This window comes from Lissotriton helveticus, chromosome 9 (assembly GCF_964261635.1).
Source record: "Lissotriton helveticus chromosome 9, aLisHel1.1, whole genome shotgun sequence".
Taxonomy (NCBI): Eukaryota; Metazoa; Chordata; class Amphibia; order Caudata; family Salamandridae; genus Lissotriton; species Lissotriton helveticus.
Window position 1 is genome coordinate 917,600,198 of NC_136070.1, and position 22,796 is coordinate 917,622,993.

General features: G+C 48.3%; 1 protein-coding gene across 3 annotated transcripts in view; it reads right to left on the bottom strand.

The window, feature by feature from the left end:
- The window catches only part of LOC144783056 (uncharacterized), a 690,025-nt gene that overhangs the window by 28,957 nt on the left and 638,272 nt on the right, over positions 1 to 22,796 (bottom strand). For all 3 annotated transcript variants that reach the window (XM_078662228.1, XM_078662229.1, XM_078662227.1), the window contains exon 12: positions 3,685 to 3,850. In XM_078662228.1, coding sequence (XP_078518354.1) covers positions 3,685 to 3,850 — 166 coding nt within the window. The remainder of the gene's footprint in view (positions 1 to 3,684; positions 3,851 to 22,796) is intronic.

Consider the following 22,796-nt stretch of genomic DNA (forward strand, 5'->3'; position numbering starts at 1 on the left):
ACCCACCAAGTAGAGAAGCTACTCGGGCAGTTCCCAGAGCTATTCCAAGGACTTGGTTGCATCAAGTGTGATCCCATCAAATTACACATTGACAAATCGGTTGCCCCAGTCGCTCTACGACACAGAAGACTACCCTTCAATCTAAGGCCACTGGTGGAGAAGGAGCTGGAAACCCTGGAAGAGCAAGGCGTCATCGAAAAGGTGTCAGGACCAACGCCGTGGATGTCCCAGATGGTCATCGCGGAAAAACCTTAGCAGCCAGGAGCCATACGCCTCTGCATCGATATGAGGCTACTGAACAAAGCTATCCGAAGGGAACGCCACATCACACCAACAATGGACGACATCATCGCTGACGTCAATTGGTCCAAGTGGTTTTCGAAAATCTATTTAAATACAGGGTACCACCAACTTCCGCTGTCAGAAGCCGCTACATCACCACTTTCAGCACTCACCTAGGGCTACAAAGGTACAAAAGGCTCAATTTCGGGATATCCTGAGCAGAGGAATATTTCAAAACACGATATGGGAGATGCGGTCAGGTTTGTCAGGGGTGCTAAACGTCAGCGACGATAAATTGATCCACTCAACAACCGCTGCTGATCACCACAGACCTCTCCGCAATACATTAAAACGTCTCAGCGAGCACGGAGCAGCGCTGCACAGGGACAAGTGTCAGTTCTTCCAAACATCCCTCGAGTTCTTCGGGTATGTGTTAAATCAGGAAGGCATCCAAGTAGACCCGAGGAAGTCACAAGCCATCAAGAACACCCCACCCCGAGGACGCCAACGGAAGTGCGAAGCTTTCTGGGAATGGCCACATATTGCGGGAGATTCATCCCAGGACTAGCCACCTGGGCAGAACCACTCAGAGCCCTTACCAGGACAGACACCAAGTGGAAATGGGGGCAGAAGGAGGAGGCGTTTCAAGGCATAAAAGATGCACTCCTGGAAAAAGCCACACTGGCCTACTTCGATTCAGCAAAAAGAAAGGAGGTGCTCGTCGACGCAAGCCCAGTAGGACTAGGAGCAGTGCTAGCCTAAAAACACGAACCCGGCCAATGGGCAGCCCTGGCGTTCGCCAGTAGGTCACTCATGCCCACCGAAACAAGATATGCTCAGATCAAGCGAGAAGCATTAGCCATAAAATGGTCCTGTAGCCATTTCCATCTGTACCCGACGGGGGCTGTCATTCACCATGGTCACCGATCACCAGCCCCTCGTTCCTCTCTTTAAAGGAACTGCGCCTCACCCCCTCCCCAAATTGTGCGATGAGAGGTTCAACTACAGCGATATGATATGGAGGTGGTATACCGGCCGGGAGCCAAAAACCCTGCTGATTTCCTAACAAGGCACCCCATCCTACAAGGAACGCAGGAAGACACCGAAGGTGCAGAACACTACGTACACCTATTGTGAACGGCTGCTTGCCCCCAAACCATGACCCTGGAGAACATTAAGGAAGCTGCCGCCACCGACACAGTGTATGCCAGGACTCTACAAACACCTGGTTAAGATATGGCGGATAAGAAACTAACTCAGCGCCATGGGGGATGGAATCCTACTGAGTGGATCAAGGCTAGTAATACCTCAAGCACTAAAACACCGCGCAACCCAGTTAACTCACGAAGGTCATCAGGGAGTAACGAAGATGAAGGCGCGAATGAGGGAAAAGGTCTGGTTCCCCAAACTGGAGGAAATGGTCGAGGATTTCATCTGGCATTCCAACCGAGCCAATTGAGGAGCGCCCCGGAAAGACTGACTCCAGTGATTACTGAAGAAGCATGCACCGCCCCGTGGCCCAAGGTGAGCATAGACTTCGGGAGCTTCCGTGGAGGAAAACACGCGTTAGTGCTTATAGACGCTTTCTCGAAATACCCCATAGTGGAGCCTGTTGTGTCCACCTCATTCAACCACGTGGGCCCCGTCCTGGAGAAGGTATTTGCTATGTTTGGGTTTCCACACGTGATCCGCAGCGACAATGGGCCACCATTCCATGGAACAGAATTTGCCACATTCCTAGGGTAGCGGGGGATACATCACTGGCGAGTCACACCTCAATGGCCACAAGCCAATGGCGCTGTTGAACGTTTTATGCACACGTTAAACAAGATGTTCCGCATCGCAGTGGTCGAACAGGCCGGCCCAGAGAAGAAGCTTTGCGAGTTCCTAAGAGACTACCAGAGCACTCCCCATTGCACCACACAGAGGAGCCCCGGGCTCTACGGCTCGAGGAGGGACTTCCTCCCCACATGCCCAGGATGGGAGTCTCCGCCTCTGGAGGTCGAGGAAATGGAAGACCGAAGAACTCACCAAAATCAATGAGAAAGCCTCCGCCGCCATGCCGCACCAAGGAATCTCCGAGCAGGGACCACCGTCCTACTCAAGGACTGTCGACCAGGGGGGAAATTCAGAACGAACTACGAACCAGGGGCCTGGACAGTCACTGCAAACAATGGCACCATGATAACTGCACAGAGAGGAAACAAAGAAGTGTCGCGCAACATCTCATGGTTCAAGGAAATCCCAGCTGAACATCCGACAGGATCCCTCGAGAATCAACCAAGTGGCCTGGCCATCACCGCACAAGAAGATCCTAGTGAAGGACCAAGGAGCGAGGGAGGCAATGGGAACACAGGAGGCTACCATCTCGCCATCCCCCGGCCCGCCTCCAATCGGGTCAACCCCCGACAGCACGCGGCTGTGAAACTGTCCCCAGGGGTATAACCTGCGAACAAATCCTCGTCAAAGCAAGCGCCTGTGAGACTTTGTTTGCTGATAACGCAAGACCAACACCACTGCACAGTGTACAGGTACCCCGAACCCGTGTGCCCGCCACAGGAATTGATTGAACTGTTTGTTTTCAAAAGACTGAGTTGGAAAGGGATGTAATGGTTTGCAGTCCTGTCACAGGACCGCCACACGTCATCCGCAGGCCAGGCGTGGCCTGCGGGGGTTGAATAAAAGGAAGCGCCTGCCCGGGGGCTGGACTTCCGGCTAATGAGCAATGTGTGGTGTGCATTATTGGCTCCAGCGCCGGCACCCACGTACCAAGAGGGCGCTTAAGGTCCCCGCAGGCCACCTCATCACAGGTTGCAATATTAGTTCAATTAAACAAGTTCACAAAACATTCTGATTAACAGTGGATACTTTTTTGAACCACGAACATTAGTCTAATTGCTCATTGTGATATCGACGTCTATGCAACCACACATGCAACAGACCATTCACCCACTCCTAACCATCTACCCTTTCACTACTCAATTGGCGCCATCCTCACGCCTGAACCCACAGCTCTCACAATTGAAGATTCACCTTCAAAGCTCTCAGCCATTCATCTATGTACTGTACTCCATCTGTCATTGCATCTTAGAAGACTACCTTCTATTTTAATTATTGCATCCCTCTTTCAGGCCTACCTTGATCCCCTAAAACCAACTCACCCTTTCATGTGTGCTACCCATTCACCCTTGAACCATGCTGCCCCATTAGAATCTATTCCACCAGCTACAAACCTAATCCCTGCTCGCCTTCTCATCACTGAACTCCATTAATCTTACAAATGAATACAGTTAGCATTCCCTCCACCGGACACTTGCCTGTTCACTCAACCATATACTCCTAAATACATTTGACCACAATCCCACCTAGGGCATGACCTCTGAAGAGCACCTACCCTCTCACCTCTGAACTCGCTTGGACTCCTGTCGCTTGCTCCTCCTTCGTTTGGTGTTGGATTGCGGGTGTGCCACCGGCGTTGCTGGCAGGCTTTTGACTCCCAAGGACTGCTCTGGGATTCTGGCAGGGCTAATCGGAGCGTGTGAGGACCTCTTTCTGGGGCTAATGTAACCTGTACACGGAGCGAAATGAAAAGGAATACGCCATTTTACACTGGAGACATGAATTAGTCTCGTCATTCAGTTGCAATTTTCGTCCATGTGACTCAGAGTTGTCTCACCCCAAAATAGAAAGAGGCCAGGACAGATTTTATTTGAAAACAGTACATCCTTTACCTTCAAGGCATTATTTTGTGCTTGTGAAATGAAAGAGAAAACACTTTGAGATATATATATATATATATATATATATATATATATATATATATATATATATATATATCACAAATATAGTGAAATGATTAATAAAACCATAATATGCCAGAAACTTCTTAGAAAAACATGCATTCATGTGGCTATTGAGATCTTCAGTATAAAAAACCCCACAAGATTAATGTCTTGAAAATAAATCCAAAACATGCAGCATTCCTCTTCAGGCATCTTTTTCAGTCTTTAAGACAATGGGAGTTTTAATAAACATCCAACATTGATCTTCCCGCACAACCTCTGACATTACAAATCTCTTTCTGCATCCTGTATTAGTGGCCTCGTTGGGCATTCAACGTTGATTTACTCCTGCAAAAGTAACATTTGTTGGGTTCCCTCCATATTTAACATTGGTTTCCTCGGGTGTGGTTTAGGTTCTAAAATGGAAGAAATACTCTAATGAGGCACCATTCGGGTGTCAATTCACCCTCACTTATCCTGCTAAGTTGCCTGAAGCCAGCCGCGCAGCAACATAGGTGTTGCTGTCTTCCTAGGACGCATTTTAGCCACCTTTCTGGGCCGTGATCCATGAAACCTCACAGTGGAGCTGGGGGCTTGGTGCTGTGAAGCAGGATGGAACGTAACTTGTGAGCCAAGTGCCTTAAGCATGCGCCCGAAGTTTGTTGGTTGGCGCGGTTAGTTCAGCAATTGGACCTCTGCCCACCAGCCCCACTGTGAGCTGTGGTGGTGCGACGTCCACTGGAGTTAAGGCAGTCAAAGAACCGGACATTGGTGATTGCGGACTGCATTAAATAGTGACGTGGCCATATTAATTAAATACCCAAGGAGTGACAGCCACTAGAGTGTAGAGACTGGCTACCAACTTGAACCACAAAAGTGAAGAGAGGCTACCAAGTTGTTGCTCAACAGTCTGACATGCAGCCATAGACTTGGGCAGTCGAGAAGGCCCCATTCAAACCCAGACTGGAATGTTGAAAGTTAGCTGTGCATGCCATGGAGCCAGAGATCTCCCACACCCCTCAGTGGGTTGTGCTCCCTCTTTCACCCCCCCTTATTTTACACATGGCAGAACATAAGAGGAAGACACTTCGATCTGGGGATTAAGGCCACAGAGACCCTCTTAAGGCTCATGGAGTGACTCCCCACACTGATTGGGCTGCTAGCGGTGGCGATCTGGTCTGGCTTCTCTAGGATGTGGCACACTACACAAGAAGGCAACTTGGGCCAGCAGGCCCGAAGATCAGTAATAGGGGTCTAGTAGGAGGGAGCAAGGATCAATAAAAGATAGCACACCACTGATTCCCTGTGCACATCCAAGAAAACACCATATTGCAGAGGGATTGACGGCAAGATGGCTCTGCTTCTGGTACCCTGGTCTTTTTACCTGTCAGCTGTGGCTTGTCACTGGAAAGTTTGGCCTCCTCCATCATACTGCCCATCCCATGATTGCTGTTGCTTCCTTTCAGCTAGTCTCAGTGTGGAGGGAGGGTGTGGTTTTTTTTTTGGGGGGGGGGGGGGAAGGGCTCAACTGGCCATCTGGTACACGAAATTCTGTGAGGGTCAGATGATCCTGGCAGCCTATGGCGATGATGAGACGGTCATGTTCCACCTTGTGGTCAGATAATGATCTGTGACCATAATTTTGAGACAACTAAGAGAACCCTTGGCATAGTGATGTAGGTACAGGCTGTTAGACTCATGAATGAACTCATCCACCACTGGTCTTTAATGGCACATTAGGTAAATCCCAGTGAAAATTGGAAATAGTCAGTGTAAGGAAATTATTTGTTTTGCATAATCACTCCCAAATTGTTGGACTGTTGTTGCAGGTTTTTCGACTCTGAAGGTGCACAAAGGCATGCTAACCAGACCTCAGTGCCATTGCTCTGACTCTTAAAAGATATGCTAATTCTAGGTGAACCAATCCAACATATAAGTTAAGTTACTTAAATTTCATACAAAATGTAAAATGGCAATAACTCCAATATCAATTATTGCAAAAAGATTATCAGGAATGGTTGTTCCAATGTTATCTTAACCAATGGTGCGATACTTTGTTTTCTATCTTGAAATTCATCAAACATTCGTTGGATTTATTACTATATACATATTGCTACTCAAAATTGGAGCAAGAATGATGCTTTAGAGCATGGCTTTTCTATACATAAATTCCTACGCGCATTTCGGCCGAAGCCTTCATCAGGATGCCATGTACATTATATAGTTAGAAACCTTGCTTTCTCATATGTGATTATTGGGCCTCCTCCTTGTGTGTACAAAAGACAGTTATATTCTCTAGATAAGCTTTGATGGATCAATTGTTTGTGTACTCAAATCGCTTATAAGGACGAAGAGGCAAAATAGTTCCAAAGCCTGTGCAGGTTTTATCTGCCACCTCAGTCTCTATCTGGATGAAGGAATTCTAAACCTTGCTGGGCAGATGGCTTGTCCTGATAGCGATGACGCACGGCTGATGCGATGTGTGTTTTCCGAGACCTTAAAGAACGCCAATCCAAAATTATTGAAAACACCTCTGTGGACGAAACACATTAATAGCCACGGACTGCAAACACCCGCACTGTGAGGCGATGAATATCTATTTACCTTAATTGGAAATATGAACACCTCTTTCATTCAAATACAGCCGTGTGAGGATAAGCGCATAAACATCGTACCTGCAATCCAGTTTCTCTCACAAGCCATCTGCCCAGCAAGGTTTAGAATTCCTTCATCCAGATAGAGACTGAGGTGGCAGATAAAACCTGCACAGGTTTTGGAACTATTTTACCTCTTGGTCCTTATGAGCGATTTGAGTACACAAACAAATGATCCATCAAAGCTTATCTAGAGAATATAACTCTCTTGTAAACACAAGGAGGAGGCCCAATAATCGCATATGAGAAAGCAAGGTTTCAAACTATATGATGTACATGGCATCCTGATGAAGGCTTCGGCCGAAACGCGTGTAGGAATTTATGTATAGAAACGCCATGCTCTAAATCATCATTCTTGCTCCAATTTTGAGTTGCAATATGTACATAGTAATAAATCCAGCGAATGTTTGATGAATTTCAAGATAGAAAACAAAGTATCGCACCATTGGTTAAGATAACATTGGACAACAATTCCTGATAATCTTTTTGCAATAATTGATATTGGAGTTATTGCCATTTTACATTTTGTATGAAATTTAATATGGTCAATTTATACAATATAAAAAATATATATATTTTTTTTTTTATAAATGAATGGTACATGCATGTCTCCTGTACATGCTTATCAGGTCCGATAATATATTTTCGTGTTCCTAAATTGTTTTTGATTTCAATTTGTTGATATACCCTGATTTAGGAACTATCGTCATGGGTACCCCCTTTCTTTACAAACTATAATTCAGCAGTGCTAACTTCTGAATGGGTAAACCTTTCCATTCCGAAGCCTCCGGGATCATCTGCGGCGTACCACAAGGATCATCCCTCAGCCCAACATTGTTCAACATCTACATGGCACCGCTTGCCCACATCGCCCAACTGCATGACCTCAACATCATCTCCCTCGCCGACGACACCCGGCTGATTCTCTCCCTCACCAAGGACCCCCTTACCGCCAAAGCCAACCTCCATGAAGAAATGAAGGCCGTTGCCGAGTGGATGAAGAACAGCCGACTGAAGCTGAACTCCGACAAGACAGAGGTCCTCATTCTCGGCTCCACCCCCTCAGCCTGGGATGACTCCTGGTGGCCGACCACACTGGGAACAGCACCAACACCCACCGACCACCCACGCAACCTGGGGGGTCATCCTCGATTCGCACGCTCCATGACCAAGCAGGTCAACGCCGTTTCGTCCTCATGCTGCAACACCCTACACTTGCTCCGCAAGATCTACAGGTGGATCCTCACCGAAACAAGAAGAACGGTCACCCAGGCCCTCGTCAGCAGCAGGCTGGACTACGGAAACGCCCTCTATGCGGGAGCCTTGGCCAAGCCAAACTGCTGAAATGACTGCAACGCAAACAGAACACCTCTACATGCCTCATCCTCGACAGCCCTCGCCACTGCCATATCTCACCCCACCTGAGAGACCTGCACTGGTTCCCAGTCAACAAGAGGATCACTTTCAAGCTCCTCACCCAAGCAAACAAAGCACTCCACAACACCAGACCGGCATACCTAAACAGCCGACTCACTCTCTACACCCTGAACTGCCAGCTCCGTTCCACCGACCTTGCCCTCGCCACAGTCCCCCCGCATCCGAAGAGCGACCACCGGCGGAAGATCGTTCTCCTACCTCGCCACCTAGAACTAACCCCTCATCCGGCAGACCCAGGACCTACTAACCTTCAGGAGGCTACTCATGACCTGGCTGTTTGAGCAGTAGCAGCACCCCCCCTCCCCCTCCTTGAGACCCTCACGGGTGAGTAGTGCACTTTACAAATGTTCTGATTGATTGATTGATTGAAACATGATACTTCAAGGCGATGATAGTAAATGGAAAGGTGAACCGTTTGTAGTCCAAATAAATATCCAATATCTAATCAAAGTTAAAGTGTTTATTTTTTCTCTTCTTATATCCTAATTATACCAACATCCAGCCAACCCGTTTCATTCCAATTAAATTTAGAACTTCATCAGGGTTGAAATCCACATGGAAAAAGAGACAAAAGGCACAAATCAAACTTGTATACACATGTAAAACACGAAATAAAACTACTAAATATAGTTATATTGATATATGTGTTTGGTATGACAATATTAGGCGTTACTTGATGTTTGTCTTCCTTAGTAGTTTCTTGTGGATATATATATTTGCTTTCTGTTTTATAGTTTGAATGGTGGGTTATGTCCGCATCAGATATATACGAGTGCCATTTCATACTTTGTCATGTTATTTTATCATTGTTGTCAAGACTGTATATTTAGTAGTTTTATGTAGTGTTTTATATGTGTCTACATGCTTGATTCAAGCTTTTTGGCTCTTTTTCCATGTGGATTTCAGCCCTGATGAAGTTCTAAATGTAATTGGAACAAAACGAGTTGGCTGGATGTTGTTATAATTTGGATATAAGAAGAGAAAAAAACACTTTGTCTTTGATTACACATATTGGATATTTATTTGGACTACAAACTGTGCACCTCTCCATTTGCCATTATCTCTGTAAACTGCTGGACAGTGATACCAAACAATGGCACGTACCGGATGAGTAGTGCACAGAACTAGACTCTCTCTGTATATTTTTTTAACAAAGTGCTGTCCTATCAGTCCGCCGTTCTTTCAAGTTTTTGTGTTTTACATGATACTTCAAGGCATCAAAAGAAATGTTGATTAAACCAACTTATTGGTCAAGTCGAATTTAATGCAACTTTTGCACACGTGGCACTTTTTGGAAGCAGCTACTCGGTTGCCCAATGTTTTCCAGGAAGGGTTTACGGTTGCTGGCCACAAGACAATCTTCTGCACTTCTGTGGGGAGGTATGAACGACTCTCAGGAAGGAACACAAAGTGCCTTCCGTCGGAAGATGTGTGACCTCTAACCTGCAGGAAGGCCAAACGGTGTAAGCCCAAAAGGTGACCTTCAAAGGGAAACCTGCTCTTTTGTTCTTGCAGACACGTTGGGGACAGAGAGGGGGAAGCTGTTGTCAAACCGCTTTTTTTATGGGCGTGTAGCCCCAAGGTAGCCACTACTCAGGGTGGGCTTGGAAACACCCTTCAGAAGGTAATATGGCGCAGAGAGGGCACTCCATGCGTGCCAGGGTTCAACAAGCGACAATTAGCAGCCAACCCTGGAGTGCTCTGGAGACATCAAATTGCGTGAACTTACTCACACAGAACAGTGTCCAATGACTAGGATGCCACACCACAATCATTGATAGGAAATAAAACTGGAGAACAAGCATTTACAATGCAACGGTTTCGCCTTTGCAAAAGTTAGAGCTGTTGGCATTGTAAATGACAAAAATTTTATTTATGTGTTGGTTTTGAAAACAGATAAATAAATGGCATTGTCATTTACATTGCCAATAGCTTAATCTCTCGCAAATGTGAGACCTATTGTACCCTACTGGACGAGCTCAGCAGACAGCAATTACTACCACACACACACACCCAGAGCCACACACACCCAGAGCCACAGACACCCAGAGCCACACACACACACACACCCAGAGCCAAACACACACACACACACACACACACAAAGCCATGCGCACACACACCCAGAGCCACGCACACACACCCAGAGCCGCACACACACCCAGAGCCACACACACACACACACACACCCAGAGCCACACACACACACACACAGACACACACACACACACACACACACACACACACACACACACACACACCGAACAGCATTCTGTGTGTCGATAACAAAATATGCGTTATCCGATCGGTTGATGCGCCAGATTCAAAGTTGTGCCCCATGAAGTGTGGAATAAAGTGCACAAAACACTTTGTGACTGGCTTTACTGCATGGTATTCCCTCTACATACTGTTTATGTGTGCATGTCATTCGGCGTAGGACCTAGAGGAAATCGTGCATGCAAATCCCAAGGTGCTAACCATATGTACTACCACATTGAGTCACGTATTTTACCATAGACACACAATGGGGAAAACCCTTTAATACATTAAGCCCCAAGAACAGATGGAATACCGGATGTAAGCAAGCACTGTTTTACAGTAACCACACTAATCAGCTGGAAACACTGCAGGCCCCTTGCATCAGCAGCAGGGAGTAAGACGGGAAGATGCATGGGCCCGACCAGGGATCTTTGCCTGCCTTCCGGAAGGATAATACATTCTACAAATTATAGATCTGAAGAAGGGAGATGTGCATTTAACCCCCATCCCTTTCAGTCAGTGCTCTCCTGACTCAGGCCCATCTGAAGTAAAGCAAGACTTGGCAGTTTACATATACAGTTGATAAATCATTCAGACACCGGCTTATTTATTCCCCCTACCAAGCTGCACGCTTCCACAGCGAGATGAAAGGACGTGGGCTGCACCGTGCTGGTTGGTGTAAGTGCCATTACAGGCAGCCTTCTGAATTTACCTGAATGGGTAAACAAGGATGGAAGATGAAACAATTTTCCCTTGTCGGAGCGGCGTGCACGGGTGGCAGGGCGAGCACAGCTGCCGTTACGCACCTCCAGGCTGCCTCCCGTCTCCGGTCCTCTGTATCCTTGAGTGCCATGGAAGCAGCGAACTCCATCACTTGGACTTGTGGGACGAAAATAGGTCTGAGCTCAGCCGGTCAATAATGGCTGAAAGGGCATAATACTTGAAAGTCCTGCCTAAAAGCATCCGGAGTGGGTTTTTCCACTGGACTCTGGTCTGCAGTTACACAGTCTCAGAGGAGGGCACGCCGTCGGGGCCCAGGAACGTGGCCTGCTTCCAAGTAGCAAAGTAATGAGACCCCACCGTAGTTGTACATTTTCTGCCTCGAGGAGGTACGGGGTTCCGGGCCATTTATTATCTCTCCCCCTTGCGTTCTTATCGGACTGCTGTGCGGCAGGGCATAAGTCCTAAAACAAGCTGGAGCAAGGGTCAGTCGGGAGAGCCAACCACATTGGCTCTCCCGACCACGAACAACGTAGGAAAAAAAATAAAAGGCCACGGACAGTGGGCAGGAGGGAGGAGGCGGCGGGAGGAGGGCAGGATAACTCCTCGGCGAGAGGGAGGGCGTGGGGGGCGGGACGTGCGGCAGGGCATAAGTCCTAAAACAAGCTGGAGCAAGGGTCAGTCGGGAGAGCCAACCACATTGGCTCTCCAGACCACGAACAACGTAGGAAAAAAAATAAAAGGCCACGGACAGTGGACGGGAGGGAGGAAGCACGGACAGTGGGCGGGAGGGAGAAGGCACGGACAACAGGAGGGAGGGTGGGAACAAATGGATCGCTGGCGGCGGGAGGAGGGCGGGATAACTCCTCGGCGAGAGGAGTGGGCGGGAGGGAGGAGGCACGGACAGTGGGTGGGCGGACGGGAGGGAGAAGGCATGGACAACGGGAGGGAGGGTGGGGGATAAACAAATGGATCGCTGACGGCGGGATAACTCCTCGGCGAGAGGGAGGGTGTGGGGGCGGACTTAAAAAAATAGTCAGAAACTCCCACGATTCGCGTTCTGACAGGGAAAGAGTGATTGACAACGATGTCTTCCAATGGCTAGCCTCCATTTATGGAGCTAGCCAATGGAAGAAGGGGCGGGTCAAAGCCCCCCATACTGTTCTAACATTAGATTTCGCCTGCGCGAATGCTGCTGCGCAGCGGACGCCGGGCGAAACCTAAAAAAGACCTTTTCAATATTAACTTCCATTTGTGCTCCCTAAAAACTCACACACGACTTAGAGGGGTGCTCTACAAGGCAGTTTGTTGTGAGCTGAACATTAGCATAAACTTTGAAACCTAGAAGCAAATTAAGGTATGTGGCTGATGCTCTAAACGCTTGAAGTCCGCGTCCAGTCATGGAGCTGCCCCTAGGGGAGTGAATGTTGTCTGGGTTAGCCTCACTTCCAAGCACACAGGCATGGCAGGCAGATGTGACACTGGAGCAGTGTGCGAGCAGGTGACCTTACTAAAAGATCTAAACGGTCGATAAAAACAAGGAGCAAAGCGTAGGCACTGCGCAAGCTGGATGAGAAGTTCTGCAACAGCTCTTGTGCAATAGTACCCCCCGGAGTTCATTCAATATTGTTCAAAAGCTAAAGTCAAGGCTTAACAGACAAACCATCTCGCATGGAAATTATTAAAAAGCAGAAGGGGCGCAGGAGCAAATCGGGTGCCGTACTGAAACATAAAGCACTACGCCCATGCATATTGCTGTGTGATCCTGGCAGCGGAAATGAACAATTAATAAGCAGATGGGGTGGCGGTGCCAATAGATGTCTGAGACGGGCAGAAAGCAGTATTTAGCAAGCATTGGCATAGCCAATAGGTCTCGCTTTCGGGACCTTATAAGTATTTAGTTATGCAGCACAATATCCTTAGTGCAACAACATTAACTGTTGCATGGTTAAACACTTACAAGGCCCCAAAGGCGAGACCTATTGGTTACGCCAATGCTTGCTTTAGATCATTCCTAGGGACAGCTTTATTGTTTTCACGGACTAATTTTTGTATAGTAAGGCACTGCAAACATTTTTTTATATTTAGCTGGATGGTTTTGATGGCTTATATCGGCCATATTACTTACGACTTAGGCTGTCCCAATGTAGATAATACAATCATACAAGCACCAGTATTTCAAAGGTCGCAGAGGTTGAAAGACTATCGTCGAATCAAATCGGTCTCCTTTAGCTTCTGCAGATGCATGACTCCACATTATTTGAAGTCGCGTGACAACAGTTTCCTTCAGTCGTCTTTAGAATTCATAAGAGAAACAAGCTCACAATTGGTAATAGGGAGTTAGCCTTTATAATTTGCATCTTTGAGTAACATGTCAATCATGTTACATTTACGGCTTCATGCTACCAGGGTTAACAGTACTACCTTGTCTGCCTGTCTTTCCTAAAAGCAAATTTGTGTGGGGAATCCAGTCACCTCACATATGCACCTCTCTAGTTCCACCCAGTGGCCGCCTGAGGAACACTTGTACATGTACGAGCAAGATTCAGCACTCGGAGTTCCTCAAAATGTGGCACAGCGAATGCAGCAGCCGTTTTGGGAAACAACATCATGCTGCAGGAAAGAGCATGTTTAACAACTCCAGACGAAGTGAAATTTTGAGCTTATTAGTATTGTTTTAATACCGAGTTTCAAAAGAAAGAGCTGCAACATGAAATCAAGACTACGTGTTTTGAAGGGAGCATTCTCGTCACTAGACTTTACCTTCAGGCAGTAGTGTGTGTAGAAATGTATAACATAATAAAAACAAGCGACACGCCTCAAGTTAAAAAAAAACAATCTAGTAGTGCGCGTGAAAGCACTTAATGAGCCATGATGGCTCATAACTGTAAAAAACAAGAAAACGAGAGACTCCAGCACTCGTATGCCTCCTACAGCGTTTCTCAGCCTCCCCTGGGGCGGGACTTCCGCTTTCTGCGGGAAGCCCGCACCCACAAAGTGACTGGACGAGAAGGCGGAAGTCCGCCCCCAGGGGAGGCTGTGAACCGCTGTAGGCACGTAGGAGGAGCAGAGGCCGCCGATGCAAGAGAGGGAAGCCCCGCATGACGGAGCCTGTAACCGGTAAGTGGGGCGGGTGGGGCTTAGTTGTAGGAGGGGTGTGTGTGTGTGTGCCTGCGTGTGTGTGTGGGTGCCTGCGTGTGTGTGCCTGCGTGTGTGTGCATGCGTGTGTGTGGCTGTGTGTGCGCGCACGCGATTGAGAGAGGCGAGAGGCAGTCTTGAGTGCGTTCACAGACCCCAATCGGTGCGTGCCCCTAGCTGTATCACTTGGCAGGCAAGATGGTAACAATAGGTCTCGATGGCGACTGCGTCGCCATGTGCGAGACCTAAAAAGGAGTCTACCACACTTTTTGTTTTGCGTCAATTAGTGGATGGCAACTTAAAAAGAAAAGTATCTATAGTACTGGCATTTATTTTGTTATTTAGTTCTGAGGCTTTGCTTTACTGTTGGGAGCCCAAACCCAGTGGTGTTGCTGATGACTACGGGTCTGGGGGCATTCCTGTCCCGGAACCGCCTTGTGGAGAGGGGGCTCCCATTGCTTACGCCAGCCGTGCACTGACTCCCACTGAGCAAAGGTACCGCCACATCGAGAAAGATAATCACTATCAATTAGGGCTGAAGACATTTCCACATCTATCTCTATGGGCAACCATTTGTGGTCAACTCCCACCACAATCCTCTACCACTTTTCAAAGATTCTCTGTCCAAGCCTCCACCCAGGACTGAGAAGTGGACTCTACAACTACAAAAGTAACACTTCTCCATGGAATACCGACCTGGATCTTCCAACCCTGCGGACTAAGTCTTGAAACATGCCCAGTCCACCACCTCCTCCTCCTCTACGCCCGCCCTCCCACGAGAAGAACAAGAGGCAGAAGAAGCTGAGACGTATGTGAGAGTCATGGTAGAGATCACACCCACTTCCCATCTAGTTGGTTACACAAGCTGATGTCTGCCTCCAACAAGCTATAACCGCCACCCTGTAAAGACGGGGGGACCCAATCATGGCACTACTGCCCGCAGAGGACAGCCGAGGCTCAAAACGCGCTCAAATCAGTATGCCACATGAAGGAAGAGCTCACTGTCTCAGATGATGTATGTGTGGTCTGCAGACCTCGTCTGGTGGTCCCAGCCAACCTGACCCAATGGATGGTAGACCTTGCACACAGGTTGCACCAGGGGGTCGTCAAGACCAAGCTGGCTAAGTAGTAAGGTGTGGTTCCCCGGCCTTGATAAGAGGGTTGAAAGGAAAGTTCAACTGTGCCTCCTCTGCCTAGCCACCGGTGGAGGCGACCCTCCTCCGCTTATCCCCGAACAATCTCCCAACCGCCACTGGCAACATGCCAGTTTAGATTTTGGAAGCCTGCCAGATGGCAACCATATGCTCGTTATAGTGGAAACTATCCTGACCACCTCAGCTGAGGAGAACATCCCAAAACTAGAACAAGCATTGGCATAGCCAATAGGTCTCGCCTTTGGGACCTTATAAGTGTTAATGCTGCTGCAGCACATTATCAGACTACCCAGTGCATCACAAAACCTAAAATAATGAAATGAAAACGGTCTGATAATTACCAACTACCTTCTGGCGAAAGCTTTTGTTGATGTGCCACGCATATTATGTCTGATGTGCAAAGAAGGCAAGGTGAATATGTTATACCATACTCAATTCATTGCCTCACTGAAATAATTTGGTCCCTTTGTGAAAAGACCTATGAATCAGAATGATTTAATGGATTGCTATGTCTGTAAGACTGTCTTCAATTTGACCATTACGTACCAAATTTAGTTCTTGTGGCTATCAAGTGTATACCCCAGTACAGGCTAAGCATACATGGGGAGCTCACCAAAATACTGATCAAGACACCTTCAAATGCAAGAGAGCACAGCTGCCCTAGCACTAGCCAGATAAAAACATAAGCATTTGCCATGCAATAAGTCTCGCATTTCATGGGTGGTGGAATGGTATACCAAACAGTCAATAGCAAGAGGTTAAAGAAGAAAACAAGTTACTTACATGTAACTTTGGTTCCCCAGTATTGGTAACTTTCATAGATTCCCATGCTTATTATCATTCCCAGTCGTTGGAAGGGGAGTCTCGGTAACAAAAAGTACCATAGCTGTAGGTACAAAAGACTAAGGAAAAGGCCTAGGCCTCATTCCCTTTTGTAGCATATCACCCTCTTTGTGTAAAAGAGACCAAACTTAGGCCTCAGCCAATCAGAAGTGCCTCACCCCTTCGAACCTTCCTGAAGGAACCTCAGAGCCTCAGATTTTCGTAGCCGTTGTGTACTTAGACACCATATCTGTAGTAGGCTGAGCTTTCCTCGGGGAGGTGGGCGCGCGCATGGGAATCTATGAAAGTTACCAATACCGGGGAACCAAAGTTACAGGTAAGTAACTTGTTTTCTTACCCCAGTATTGGAACTTTCATAGATTCCCATGCTTTGTATCAGAGTAGCAAGCAGTTAGTAACAAAACCACATTTGGCATCATCACAATATAGCAATAGGCAACATGACATAAAGATACAAAATGTGAAAGACGGAAAGTGGGAAAGAAAGGAAAGCTCACCAATCATTGGAAGAGGTTCCTCAGGACAGCCTGTCCTACTGCCACATCATCCTGTTGTAGGGACTCCAAGCAGTAATGCCTGGTAAAGGTGTGGACGCTGCTCCAGGTAGCAGCTCTGCAAATGTCTTTGATCTGTACCCCTGCGAAGAGGGCTGTAGAAGAAGCCACAGATCTCGTGGAATGTGCTCGAACCCTCCCAGTCAGAGGTTTTCCTGCAGCAGTGTGACAATGCAGAATGGCACTCGTGATCCATCTTGAAATGCCCTGTTTGGAAAGAGGAAGGCCCTTGCTTGGACCTCCGAAGGCAACAAATAACTGAGAGGTCTTCCGAAAACTCTTAGTACGCTCCAAGTAGAATTTCAAACACCGTTGCACATCAAGCGAATGCAATGCCCTCTGCTGGTGTAGCCGGTTGAGGAAAGAACGCCTTCAGAATGACCGGCTCATTCAAGTGGAAGTCCGAGGGGACTTTAGGCATAAACCTCGGATTAGTCCTAATGATGACAGTGTTTCTCTTGAATTGAAGGAAAGGTTCTTGGATAGTCAAGGCCTGCAATTCTCCAACACGTCTAGCCGGCGTGAGAGCGAGGAGGAGAGCCAACTTCCATGAAAGGTAATTCATGTCAGAACGATGGATTGGTTCAAACGGGCCCTTCATGAGTTGAGAAAGGACTAGATTCAGATGCCATGTAGGAGGAGGTGGTCTTACTGGTGGATAAACTCTGAACAATCCCTTTAGAAATTTGCTTGACAATCCTGGAGGACCACAAGGAGGGTCCAGAGCCAGTCCTCCTGAACCTCAATATTGCCGCCAACCTCAATATTGCCGCCAAATGGACCTTAATCGATGAATGGGCTAGTTCCGACTTGGCCAAGGACAGCAGATAAGGAAGGATCTGATGAGGCTTGGAAGCGAAAGGATCAATGCCTTCTTTCCTGCACCAGCAACAAAATCTCTTCCACTGAAGACGGTAAGTCCTGTTCGTAGAAGGAGCTCTTGCCTGAGAAAGGACCTCCTTAATCTCTCTTGAAATGGGGAGGTTCATAAATTCTCGCTGCTCAGGAGCCATGCAGTCAGGTGTAGTGACTGCAGATCTGGGTGCCAAACTTGTCCCTCGGACATCGTGAGGAGATCTGGAAGAACCTCCAAAGGAAGAGGAGGAGCTATCGACAGCAGATGGAGTTCCGTGAACCAGAACTGCCTCTGCCAAGCAGGGGCTATAAGGATCATCCTGCACAGCTCCACCTTGATCTTCCTGATGAGCCGTGGAATCAGAGAAATGGGAGGAAAAGCGTAGACAAATGTCCTCGACCATGCTATCGAAAGCGCACTCCCCAGAGAACCTCGATGAGGAAGCCTGCTTGCATAAGACCGGCATTTCTTTTTGGTCCGGGTGGCAAAAAGATCGACCTCTGGTCTGCCCCAATGGCTGAAGACCTCCTCCAAGACTCTGATTCAATTCCCATTCATGGCTGACTGAGGATCACCTGCTCAGTCTGTTGGCGTTTTCGTTGAGGACGCCTGGCAAGTGTTCTGCCCTCAGTGAAATCCTCTGAAGGATCGCCCATTCCCAGATCTGCTGAGCTTCCAGCGACAATGGACGAGATCTGGTTCCCGCTTCCTTGTTCACATAGTGCATGGCCGTGGTGTTGTCTGTCCTGATAAGCACCTGTGAACCTTTCAGGCGAGGAAGAAAAGCTTGCAGAGCCAGTCGTATCGCCCTGAGCTCTAACAGGTTGATATGGAGGCGTTTCTCCTGGGGCGACCAATGACCGCTGACATGCAGGTCTTGTATCACTGCCCCCCCCAACCCTCCAATAACGCGTCTGTTGTTATCACTTGCGGAGACGGGTCGCTTACGAAGGATAGACCTTGGGACAAGTTGTCTTGATTTGTCCACCATAAGGCTGCTTCCTTCATGCTTGGAGTGACCGTCACTCTGTACTCGAATGAACCGTGGACCTGCTGCCACTGGTTGTCTAGTTGCTCCTGCAGAGGACGCATTCTTAATCTGCAATGGGGAATTAGTGGGATACACGATGAAATCACCCCCAGCAGAGACTTGTATCGGCGAACTGAAAGACACTTTTTTGTTCGCAAGTCCTGAGCCAAGGTTTGTAATTTGTCTCTCCGTTCCTGAGTAGGGAAGGCTCTTGAGAGCCTGGAATCCAAGATGGCTCCCAGGAAGTGAGCCTTCCTGGACGGAACCAGGGAAGATTTCTCGTTGTTCAGAGTGAGTCCCAGATTCTGAAACAAATTGGTACAAGCTTGAACAGCCTCCAGCGCTGCCTCCCTGGATGGAGCTTTCAGTAACCAGTCGTCCAGGTAGGGAAAGACCTGGAAATGGTTCCTTCGCAGGTAAGCTGCTACTGGCGCCAGCACCTTTGTGAAAATTCTTGGGGCTGAACAGAGTCCAAAGGGTAAGACCCTGAACTGAAAATGGCTCTTGGCTACTGTGAATCGCAGAAACCTTCTGTGTGCTGGGTGAATCGGAACGTGGAAATACGCATCCTTGAGATAGAGTGTGGCCATGAAATCCCCCGGGCTGATGAGCTTTAAGATGTCCTGGAGAGAGACCATCCAGAAGGACAGTGAGACGAGATAGGTGTTTAGCTCCCTGAGGTCTAAAATGGGGCGCCACTTTTCTTGCGTCTTCTTCACCAGGAAGAACCTGGAATAAAATCCTTGTCCCCTTTGGTTTGCAGGGACTGGCTCTATCGCTCCCTTCCGGAGCATCTGATGGACCTCGAGCCGCAGAAGACGCTGGTGTTTCGATGGAATGGCCGGGGGATTGGGTGGAGGTACTTGCGTGAATTCCAAGGCATGCTCTTTCCGAATGATGTTGAGCACCCCCCTGTCCGATGTTATCTTGGACCAGTTGTGAAGGTATTTGGTGACCCTGCCTCCAACTGATGATCTCTTGAAGGAGGGTCCAGTAGGAAGAGCCAGGAGGCCGCTATTGGCGTTTGGACGAATCTCGTCCTCGTCCAGCCTGTTTCCCCTTATTGTAAGGCCTAGAGTAGTTGGTAGACTGGCCTTGCCGCTGCTAATAAGGCCGACGGTACTGCTGGGAGCCTGAGCCCGTGGTGGAATAGCGTTGTTGTTGCTGATAGGACCTCTGTAGTTACCACCTCTACCTCTGGATCCTTTAAAAGGAGACTTTCTGTATTGAAGGGTCCCCAAGGACCTGGCAGTCTCTGTGTCCTTTTTTATGTCTTGAAGAGTGTCGTCAATGAGTTTGCCAAATAACGCTTCACCATCGAAGGGAAGATCCAGGACCTTGTTTTGAATTTCAGGCCTAAACCAAGTAGCTTTGAGCCACCCTTTGCGTCGGAGGACAGCCGCCCCAGCCAATGAACGGAACGCTGTTGTCGCAATATCCATTGCACAGTCAATGATTTCCATCGACGTAACTTCTCCCTCCTGCAAGATATTCTTTGCCTCAGTCGTAGACTCCGGAGGGAGCTGGTCAAGGTATGGAGCGACATCAAACCAAAGCTGGCGGTCGTATCTACCCATGATCGCTAGGGCATCTGCCGCTCGCACAAGTAAACTTGCCATCGAGGAGAATCTCTTCCCCACATTATCCAACCTCCGCCCTTCCTTGTCCGGAGGAGTTGTTAAGGAAGCAGAGGGGTTACGGGATTTCCTCTGCGCAGCCTGCGAGATCACCGAGTCTGGTCTTGGATGACCCGTCAAGGCTGCTGGACCATCATCTGGTGCCTTGTATTTTTTATCCAGACGCGGTAGCACAGGGACCACCGTCGCCGGGTTTTTCATGGCCCTTAGGCCCTCCTTCCACACATGATCCACAATAGGAATGGACCTAGTCGATTTCCTAAAAGGTTCCTTGAAATCATATAAAAAGCAATCTGTGGTAACCTTAGGCATGGCTAACTTGAATCTTGCTGCGGCTCTTTCCATCAGCTGATAGACCCCCAATGTCTGCAGGCGGGGAATCCGCTGGATCTGGGACTGGCGATGCTGGATCCGGAATGATATACTCATCATATTCGGTATTGGGAATAGAGTCATGATCCGACTGCTGATCCTCATCCGAGGAATCATCATGGACCTCTTGTAACCCGGAGGAATCATGATGGATGGACAATTGAGGCCGAGGGAAACTTGAGCTGGAATGGGTGGCGTCACCAATGAGGCTGACATTCCTGCAGGAGTTGCTGGCGTTGACGGCACCGGGATAGGCATACTCGCCTTAGATTTATAGTCCTGCAGCATCTTATGCAGATCTTGGAGAAAAGAAGATGGCACTGTAACCATTTCCTGCTCAGCATGGTGTTGCGACTGGGCCGACTGATTATGGCCACATCCTCGCGTTCGTATTCGCCCTCAGAGTCAGTGTCCTGGCATTTGACTAGGAGTTGGGAGGGACTATCGGCATAGCTGTACGAGTCCTGGTCCTCCTCCTCCTCTGATTCCCCTTCTTGCAGAAGCATGGTTGGCAGAAGAGGGGACATATTCCTCGGAGAAGTGATCTCCGGAGTGATCCGTGTCACAGAAATGGTAATTGTCTTTTCCGAGGATAATATCGTCGATGGTTCCGTCGTCGACTGTTGTATACGCGTCGACGGGTTCGGGGTTGTTGAAGTCGTCGACGAGGAAACGGTCGACACGCCAGCCGTTGTCATGGTCAAAGTCGTCGACGTCGTCGATGCCCTCGTCGACGAGACCGTCGTCGTCGACATCGTCGTCGCCATCGTCGACGTTGGCACCATCGTTGACGGTGTGATTGAAACGGTCGTCGTCGGCACCTTCTTCGTCGTCGACACCTTCGTTGACGACAGTCGTTGGCACCTTCGGCGGCACCTTCGTCGTCGGCACCCTAGTCGTCGGCAACGCCCTCGTCGGCGTCTTCGTCGGTGGCGGCTTCGTCGTCGGCGTCGTCTCCGTCGACGGTGAAGAAACCGCCGTCGACTGTACCTTCGTCGACGCCTCCCCTGTCGACGGGATCGTCTACGACATCAATGCCGATTTCGATTTCTTCGTCAACGGGGCCTCCGTCGTCGACGCCTTCGTCGTCGAGGACTTGGAACTCCTCTCAGAAGACTGGGATGAAGGTTTTTTGAAGGCTGAGACAGTCTTCTCACCTTTAGAAGGCAAATCTTGTCCTACCCTCTCCTTTACACCTCGGTGAGGAGATTTGCTGAGACCTGGGCTCTCAGACTCACTGGGGGTCTTTTTTGAGGCCTTAGAAGATCTTTCAATAGAAGGTGAAGGGGAACCCCTACCCCTCTTCACTGACCTTCTTGAAGAAGACATCGATGCTGCATCTTCACTGTCACTGGAGACAGTGTCTTTCCTGGTTTTCAGCAATCCTGAAGTGCAGTTGAAGATTTTGAAGTAGAAATCCTGAAGAAAATCCTTTGAAAAGTAGAAGTTGAGCAGAGCTCAAAGGAGACTCCCTAAGCACAACGTGCGGTAGAAAATCTGAGGCTCTGAGGGTCCTTCAGGAAGGTTCTAAGGGGTGAGGCACTTCTGATTGGCTGAGGCCTAAGTTTGGTCTCTTTTACACAAAGAGGGTGATATGCTACAAAAGGGAATGAGGCCTAGGCCTTTTCCTTAGTCTTTTGTACCTACAGCTATGGTATTTTTGTTACAGAGACTCCCATTCCGACGACGGGGAATGATACTAAGCATGGGAATCTATGAAAGTTCCAATACTGGGGTAAAAATACTCATCTCGGAAGAGCCAACAGCCAGACTATGTATATTTTAAATAATTGACAGTATTAGGTTTGACACAATCTGCTTGCGAAAGGTGCCATCCCTTATCCCTATCACAAACATATAGAGCTGTGAGGCATAAATATTGTTTGCCACCAAAGGCGTGGGGGCTTGAAAAATAAAGGAAATTCAGGGAAAGAATTCTGACCTTTAAAGAGAACGTAACTTTTGGTCTAACGTACAGCAAGCGCATTGTTGAGGCCGCAGTTAAGTTGGCACTATACAAATATTCCCAATAAAATCATTAGAAATGAACCGTGACATATTTTAAAGTAACCCCAGCC